A 9,200-nucleotide genomic window follows, 5' to 3' on the forward strand; every position below is an offset into this window, starting at 1 on the left:
TGGAGGACAAGGTGGGTTGGCACGCAATGGAGGCGGCCGGCAAGAGTAGAACCGAAGGCACAGAGATGGTGCGAACAACAGTTCCGGACCCTCCACAAGTAGGGGGAGTCAAGTCGGAGCCAGAAACCGCCAGTCGAAAACTGACACGGAATGCTGGTACTATGGCAAGAAAGGCCACAGAGAGAGCGAGTGTTGGAAGAAGCATGCCGATTCGGATAAATCCGGATCTGGCAAGGCCGGACAAGGGAACCGACAAAGCTTGCACAACACAGAAGGATCGGAAGGATCCGAAACCGGGAAGACCTGAAAAGGGCCAACCTTCGTGATGAAGCACAAGGCAAACTCGATGAAGAAGACCACTTCCGGATCGGAGAAAGTATGGTATGTTGATTCCGGAGCGTCAAACCACATGACGAGCCACGAAGAGCGGTTCTTGTTTTTGGAGAAACCGGAACAACCGGGAATCGTCGAAACCGGAGACAATACCCTTCACCCGATTGTGCATCTCGGAGAAGTCCCTTTAAGCCATGTTGGACAAATGGGAAAGCTGATGAACGTACTACATGTTCCGACAATCACAAAGAACCTGGTGTCGGTCAGACAAATCATCAACCAGGGAATGCAAGTGCGGTTTACGCACCTTGGGTGCTTCATCGAGGAAGAAGGCCGGATAATTGCGCAAGGGCACAGGGAAGGGAGGATGTTCATCCTCAACACAAATGACGTCAACGTTATTCCCTTCCTTTTCGTCTATGATATCTTCTTGGGGTCTTCTATGGATCTAGACCCGCTTCATGGCTATTGAGATCCATACCTTCATTTTCTCTCCATTCAAACTCCATGGTGTCTTAAGACTTCAGGTACAAGGTATGGAATGCAAAGGGTTGAGGGAACAATAAAGATTCCAAGAATTTCTACTTGCAAAAACACAAAGGTTCAAACTTGACAAAAATTACAAAGAATCAAATTTGGCAAAATACAGAAAGGATCAAACATTACAAAAGACGCAAAGGATTAGATATTGCAAAAAACGTAGACAAACATAGCTATGGTTCAACGCGAAGGATCAAATATTGCAAAAAAAGCAGACAAACATGGACAAAAAATCTAGAACCTGTATTTCATACCTTCTCCAGCAAGAGAGAGAGAGATCAAACTACGATTCTTCACATGTGTTACATATATCTTAGAGAGGATAAAATCTGATGACTTTCAACAATTGAAGTGTATAATAATAATATAGGCTTGAAGTTGCTTATATTTTGCCACTATAATATGCAACAAGTTTCTGATTCGTAAAATTGTGAAAAATCCATTTGTATATATCAAAAAGAATATGAATTATAACAAAATTATACAACACAAGCTACCCAAGCTTAATCTGGCAGAGGTTCTGCCAGTAGCAAAACAATAAATGAAAAAATAAAAATAAAAAATCGAAAGCAAAAAACCGAAACAAAAAAGAAAAAAAGTTCCAGTTCCTTCTCCATACAAACATGGCATAAAAAACATCATCATATGAACATATACATGATGTGATGATGCTCACCTATATGGTATCGTTATCATCATCTTCTTCATCATATGAACATATAAATGTGCATGATGTGATGCTCTCCTATATGTGGTTTCATCATCATAATATGAACATATACATGATGTGACTGACACTCACCTATATGGTTACATCATCATCATATATGATGTGATGCAATCCTATATTGTATCATCATCATCATATGAACATACATATGTGTATGTATAGCCCTCCTATCTTGCATCATCATCGGGTTGCCAGAGTTGTTTTCTTGCAAAAAGGATTTTCTCATCATCACTCGAAATGTCATCCCGCTCTGCTTTCACAACTTTTGACCACGCATCCCAGTGAAGCGCAGTTAGATGCATGCTAATCTGATCTATCACTTGACCTTTGTCTCTAATTATCACAAAGCCTCGAGGTCTCAAAAGCCTATCCATCTCAAGAAGAAGATCTTCCATGCCACTACAGCTCGGGTTATCGATGTCTGTAAAAAGATTCCAAGCATGTAGAAGATCGTATGTCCTTGGGTATGTTGAGAAAGCTTGACACCTGTAGATACAAAGTTTTTGAGTCCGTTTATACTATTTAGAGTTTAGGGTTTAAAGGTTTAGAATTTGGGATCCAAAATTTAGGCATTAGATACTGCGAAGGAAATTTTTATGAGTTCATTTATTATTATCATTTATAATTTGGTGTTTATATATCGAGGGTGTGTGTGTGTAATAATGGTCAAATGTAAAAGCATTTGGGGGGATAACGATTTTTACACTCACCAGTCATGTAGAGATCCAATCAAGCCACGGTCATATATCACCTTCAATGTGTTGCTGCCAAAGCTCGGAACAACATTCATCACCCAAACTGGCTTGTCTTTCAAGGCAGCGGCAAAGCCCCCGAAATGAGCCTTCATATCCATTACATTCCGAAATGTGTTTTCTTCAATTTCTGAGCTCAACTGTTCCCAGTAGAAATCCACTCTTGCACGCCAAACCATCTAACATGTTAACATATAACATCGTTTTAGCTTTCCAAATAACAAGTTAGAAGTTGATAATAGTTAGTTGATAATCCTACTTTGTCTTTCTGGAAATGGCCATTGCTGACACCCAATTCTTTCAGGCGTGGTGAAATCGAAGTCAGACGGCTTGGCCAAGGTTGTAAAGGATGAGCATCACCTAGATGAAGACCAAGAAAAAAATCATGCATAAACCAACTCTTAGGACATAAAATGAAAATGATTTACTTGTAATAGAGCCTGTTTCTTCATCTTTACTTACCCTCTGGTAATGGTGAAATGCATGCCTGCATTGGTACATCCCAGGAAGCATCAGGATCATCATTTTTATCACACAATGGAGGATCAGTACCTTCCACCCTATCTTCATAACACTGATTTGTCAAAGGCTTCATCCAAATAACAGTTTGGCCTTCTTTAGCTGCCACAGACCAACACATTCTTTTCACAAGATCTGACATATCATTCCATATTTTCACATCTTCTGGGTCATCTCTATAAGCAGGAGGCGAGGACCAAGCAAAAAATCCACCTGGCCTAAGCATTCTATCTACCTCCAAAAGAAGTATGCCATCACGTTGTAGCCAATCAATCCGACAACGAGAACAATGTGCAAGATCAAAAGACTTGCTTGGAAAAGGCAGCCTTTTAGTCCCTAGTACACCGAGAGTAGAAGGAATTCCCCTCTCTAAGGCAAACTGTATTTGATTCTCATGTACATCATTGGGAGCAATTGACATCGCCATAATCTCCAAAGGTAACAAATAAGCACCAAAGCTTGCAACCCCACATCCCACATCAAGGACAGTTCTAAGTTTTCCACGGTTGCTCAAGTTGTCATCTGGGTACTTTAGCATCTATACATTGGTTAGAAAGAATGGATTAGGTGCAAAGTATGGTGGGTTAAGAAAAAATCTTGCTAGAACTTGAATCTAGATAAATATTAGTTGGTCTAGAGTATGATACTAACCTTAGCAAGTGATGCAATATACTTTTCAGCACCATCATGGAAGTGGGTTCCTCCACCTGGAAAGTTCACTTTATCACCATTGATGACCATCCAATGTTGATCTGATTTCTCCATGGCAAGGAACGTATGAGGAACATTAGATTGCCACACTTCATCTCTGCTTGCAGGCCATGGTATTGACACCTGCCGTCGAAAAAGAAGAAAACTGTTACCAAAAGTAAAGCTGTTGCCTTTTCATACAGTTTTGGGATCATATAGTGCAACTGTGAAGGCTTTAGTTTGATTGAGAAATGGAGACTAATTAATCATATTAAGTCAATGCCCACGCAATGCACACAACCTTGACAAGCCAATATTATGGTAAGACCACGTACATTTAAATGCCTTTAAGATTCTAAATCACGGTTGCCCATACGCAACGATGCAAAGCCTTGAATAGGCCTCGTCTTTTTCATACGTATGAAATTATACATGTCCTCACATAATAGACTACCAAGATCAGACATAAGACCATTTGCATCTGGATGGCTTTAAGACACTTAATCACATTTATTTAAGAGAAATAATGAAAAGCCTCAATTATCTCCCACCTTTTTTGTGCAATTGAATTTATAGATGTCCTCAACTAATAGACTACCAAGAATAGAGAAATGCAAATAAATGCATTGCATAACCTTCCTATCACAATACATAATAATCCAACTAGTATACCTGAGAATATATTTTTCAAGCAGCGTAAAATTTGCATTTCATATTGACAGATAGCATAACCTTATCAAGTTTTCAGAAAGTAGTAATATTAGCATTCATGTCATACACTTGATAAAAATACATGAAAAACACTGAAATAGCCAGAGTTTTTCTATTTCTAGAAATGCCCCTGACTTTTCGTTATTTCTCCAAATATTCTTGGTCAATCCCAACATAAAATTGCTCAATATCACATATAGTCTAAAAAAATGAGATAAACTGACTATACAATCGCCCAAATAGCATGTGCATGTGAGAAAAACGAAAATTGACTATAACTACTGAAATAGGACATATACTTCAGAAAAACACAATTGGCATTAGGAGAAATAACAAAATATTTGGGGCATGCAGGGAAATAAAGAAAATTTTGGGTGTATTTGAGAGTTTTCACATAAAAGTAATCAGCCAAGATCTGTCCTGCATATGTTAAGCATACCTTATAGTTGGGTGGTGGAGGTATAAGGCAATTCAGTCTGCGATGTGGAGGCGGACAATGCCGCTCATAATGTTCCATCAGTGAGAGATTCAACTTCAACTTCAGTTGGCTGTGAAGCTGCCTATCGAGACATGGAATCAGCTCAGAGTGGCGAGAATCACAAACCTGAAATATGAAACCCCATTATAATGTGGTTACTCAAAGTACACATGTTAGACTCCAATGACATGACTAGATGTTTGTAACAGACACGACTAGATGTTTGTAACAGATCACTTACTAAGCATGATTAATTAGATTAATAAGAGAAAGTCTTGCTATCATACTCTCCACCCAACTAATACCCATACTTGATTTTGAGGCCACAGCTACCAAGACTACATGCCCTTTGGGTCTAGTCCTAGTCTTAGTCAGATCCATGATGCATTGCTTTGGATGTATATCTGGCATTAGCTTCACCCCTAATGCATATGTTTGCAACATGAAATCTATCTATAGGCTTAATGCATACTTTTGGATTATTCTCTAGCCTTAATCTGACTTCTAATCCATGATTAATACACAGTTTTTGGTAATCATGCATACCTTTGGATCTATCTCTGCCCCCAAATCCATGATTAATAAATGAACTCCGGATCTATATGTAGACTTAATTTGACCCCTAATGCATGATCAATACATAACTTTGGATCTATCTCTAGACCCTTAATTCAAAATCTAACGTATGATAATGCATATAACTCTGGATCTACCACTACCCTTAATTTGACGCCAATGTATGCTAATAAGTAGATTCTTATCTATCTCCAGAGCCTTAATTTGATTCTTACTACATAATTACTGCATAGATTGGGACCTATCTCTAGCCTTGATTTCACCCCAAACATCTCATTAGTACACAAACACTGGATCTAGTTCTAACAGTAATTTTATCCATGATGCACACCTTTGTCTCTATCTCTAAAGCCGTAATTCAACCCCTAATGGATGATAATGCACAACATTGGATCTACATAAAGCCTTAATCTGACCCATAATCCATGATTACCACATGACTTCGGATCTATCTCTAGACTTGATTCGACCTATAATGGGCAGTTCCGCATATGCTTATACTGATCTTGGAAAACATTGAGCTCATTTACACGGAAAGACTTGAGTTTAACATTAAAATCACTTACAGGAAAAGACTTTAGTGAAACATCGAAATCATTCTCCTCTGCACCACTCTTTCTGTTCTCATTCTTCAGCCTAATATTAGTTTCTTCTTCCACTGAGCCACCATCATTTCCTTCTTCATCTACATCAATGTCTTTTACCGACCTTCTCACACTTCTCTGCTTGACTCTTTCAGAATTCGTTGATTCACTAGTAGAGTTGAAGAACGATCCATAGAACACAAATACTAAAGACAACGCCACAATGGCTAAGCACACATAAACAATCAAGTTTTTACTCTTCTGAATTCCATCATGGCGTCCTCTCATCTTGTTCAGATCTATAATTCACGGAAAACAAGAATCTGTTATAATGTGATCAAACGCAAGATTTAGATCTCACTGAAGATATGATGGAAATCCAGATCTAGATCTCTCAAAATACATATAGGATGCAAGATGTAGATCTCATTGAAGATATGATAGAATGCAATATTTAGACGTGATTGACGAGCAAAAGCAAGGTTATTACTTTAATCCAAAAGAATTACTGATATATTTGCTCAACCAGCATGATCCATTTTATTATGATATGCTGCTACCTAAATGGCCATAACCCAATGCTGATTTAGACGAGCTTAATATCAGATACATTTCTATTGTGGACATTAAACCAATATTTTCTATTATGATACGCACCAATACTCTGCTCAACTGGACATAGCTCAAAGCTTCAAATGTAGATCAAAGAGATCTAGATACTAAATATAAGAACAGATCATAATACTTCTTCTTTTTCCTTTTATACAATGAAGAAACACAGACATACCTTAGAAAGCGTAATTGGAACCCAAATCAAGATGTTTGAGTAGTATAACTCGATTGAAAACCCAAACTGTGATAGATGGTGCAGATTGTGTGATTCCAAACCCCAATTAAGGAAGGTGGCTTAAGCCAATTCCAAGCCCTAATTCAAATGGGGCGATTCAGATTCAGCCAATTCGATACCCTAATCTAGATGGGTAGAGAGGTCAAAATCCAAATCGAGATGAGTGGACCAGATTCAACCAATTCAAAACATAAGTCCGAATGAGCAGTCCAGTTTAAACTAATCAGAAACCTCAACAGATCCAATGAAGCAAATCGGAAACCCTAACGGAAATGGATGGTGCAGATTTTAGCTGGTTAGAAACTCTATCAGTCAGGAAGATACGGGGATTAAGCCAACCAGCAACCTTAATCCAAATGGGAAACTCGGATTTTAAGCTAACCAGAAACTCTAATCCAAGTTTTCACGGTTCAGATTAACCTAATCAGAAACTGTCATCGAGTTCAGAACCTTGAACAGTAAATCACGGTCATAGCTGTGTGTGTGTGTGTGTGTGAGAGAGAGAGAGAGAGAGCGATACATATTAACGTCTTTTGAGAGAGAGAGAGAGAGAGAGATCATGGAGAGCTATAGAGAAAAAACAGGCTGGAATGAAAGGAACCCCACAACTTTATCTTCCTTTTTTTCTTGTTTTAGGTATTTAGCAGGAGAAAGTTTAAGAGGAAGGACGGCTGTGTGTCAGAGACAGAAACGCAGGGGAGGGGGGGGGAGCTCCATAAAAACCCTAAATTTGGTTATACATATAAAACCTGAATCCAGCCATTGATGCCATCTTCTTCTTCTTCTTCTTCTTTCTTGGTGGATCCAATGCCACTAACCTCTCTCATTTGTCAAATGGACAACCATAAAAATGTATAGCTTTGTGGGACACTCTCTCGATCGAGTCATAGTGTGTGAAACTGACTGGAGACTCCCCGGATTGTGAGTGTCTGACCAATTCCTAGTTTCGGCTCCTAGAGTTGTAACGTGTGGACATTGCCGAGACTCTCAAGAGTTGCATGAGCTGGGATGTGCGGACATTGCCTAAGACTTTCAGGAACTGCTAGAGCCAGGACTCTCGGGAGCCGCCAGAGCCGGGACGTGTGGACATTGCTCGAGACTCTCCGGAGGTGTCGCCAAAGAGAGTCGGGATGTGTGGACATTGTCAGGACTATCAAGATTGTGGACCGATCGGCTCCTAGTTGTGGCCACAGTCGCATTTCCTTGACACCGATCAAACCATTACGCTTGGTTTTCATTCAAGCTCTATCCAAAGTTGTCTGTCCTTTTTATGAGCGAAGGAGATTGGCCTTCATGGTACAATATGTTTGCTAAAGAGTAATGGCAAGTTGACTTTGAAAAGCATACGGAATTGATTTATTGCCAATGTGGGACATCCTTAATAATAACGATATTTTGGATGTACAAATGGTTGTAGATCATGTGAAGGAATCCAAGATCTGACAATCATGTAAGTCAATCATTTCTGCCCAACTCACATCTCATACGGTATCACATTTTGGTGCAAGGACGACATGCCACACTTTAACATTGGGGATATGCGTTATGTCACTTGTGTATGTTAATCTTAAGTATTCTTCCCAAGCACATGCATTTCTTGGTTGATCCCCTCCTCTATGCCAACATCGTTTAGCGAGGGTGAATTGATGTCTACTCTACTACAAGAGACACGAATAGATATGGGCATCAATCATATCTAAGCTTAGTGGTACAAATATTGTTCACAAATTTGGGCACTTCATTAAACATCATATTGAGTCAAGAAGCTCTTACACTTAACTCTAAAGACATAATCAATATGTTGACCAACTTAAAAAATATGAAAAATACAGTAAAGGCAACAAACTTCAACTAAATTTAGTTGTCAAGCTTAGTTATTATGAGAAGATCAAGTACTTAAGACTCAAGCCCGTCACTTCAAGCGTAGAGAAAGAGAGGCTAGAGAATTATCTAAAGTTCGAAAATTCAAGAGCTATTGAGAGGAGCTCTAGTGGAGAGTAAGGTGAGAGTAGAACCAAGGTTGTGGAGCTCTAGGTGTGGGAAGAAAATGCAAATGTGGAAGAGAGAAAGAAAGAGAGCACACATAAAACATAAGACATTAATCCACTCATAGTGGAGGGGTCACCTCTCCCCTTTATATACAATATACAAGTGCGAAAAGGGACAAAAGTGTATGTGGCGCACATTACCCTTCAACATGCACCCCGTAATGGGTAGTACATATGGTAGGAGGGATGCACAACAATAGTCAGAATATATAGAGAGAAGAAAACACCCCCATAAAGTAAGTATCATCTTATTTCTGCAATCACCAATAGAGAGAAACCATGGTTGGAAGGTCTGAGCAACAACCGAGGTGCATGTCCCAATGTAAAGGTTACGATTGGGGATGTGTCCGACAATCAAAACTTCTTCATCCACAAGAAATCCTTCTAACTAG

The 9,200-nt window shown here is 39.2% G+C and overlaps 1 protein-coding gene across 1 annotated transcript; it reads right to left on the reverse strand.

Annotated features, from left to right (window-relative positions):
- Positions 1-1,463: 1,463 nt before the first annotated feature.
- LOC147861778 (putative methyltransferase PMT3) lies at positions 1,464-7,274 on the reverse strand. Its single transcript, XM_087322081.1, has 8 exons — positions 6,701-7,274; positions 5,896-6,212; positions 4,715-4,879; positions 3,526-3,708; positions 2,818-3,412; positions 2,615-2,715; positions 2,314-2,534; positions 1,464-2,089 (listed from the first exon to the last, which is right to left on the reverse strand). Exons 2-8 carry the CDS (start codon positions 6,199-6,201, stop codon positions 1,771-1,773), a joined length of 1,890 nt encoding a protein of 629 aa, XP_087178207.1. The 5' UTR covers positions 6,202-6,212; positions 6,701-7,274; the 3' UTR covers positions 1,464-1,770.
- Positions 7,275-9,200: the final 1,926 nt, after the last annotated feature.

This window comes from Azolla caroliniana, unplaced genomic scaffold (genome assembly GCF_043228905.1).
Source record: "Azolla caroliniana isolate FFs.n. ecotype wild unplaced genomic scaffold, voAzoCaro1.0.p SCAF_7, whole genome shotgun sequence".
Lineage (NCBI taxonomy): Eukaryota > Viridiplantae > Streptophyta > Polypodiopsida > Salviniales > Salviniaceae > Azolla > Azolla caroliniana.

Excerpts from the sequence above, each read along its gene's own strand:
- LOC147861778 (XM_087322081.1), bottom strand. The coding sequence starts at position 6,201 with ATGAGAGGACGCCATGATGGAATTCAGAAGAGTAAAAACTTGATTGTT. Across the intron at positions 4,880-5,895 it reads TTTCACTAAAGTCTTTTCCT|GTTTGTGATTCTCGCCACTC; the intron begins GTAAGTGATTTT and ends TTCATATTTCAG. Across the intron at positions 3,413-3,525 it reads ATATTGCATCACTTGCTAAG|ATGCTAAAGTACCCAGATGA; the intron begins GTTAGTATCATA and ends ACCAATGTATAG.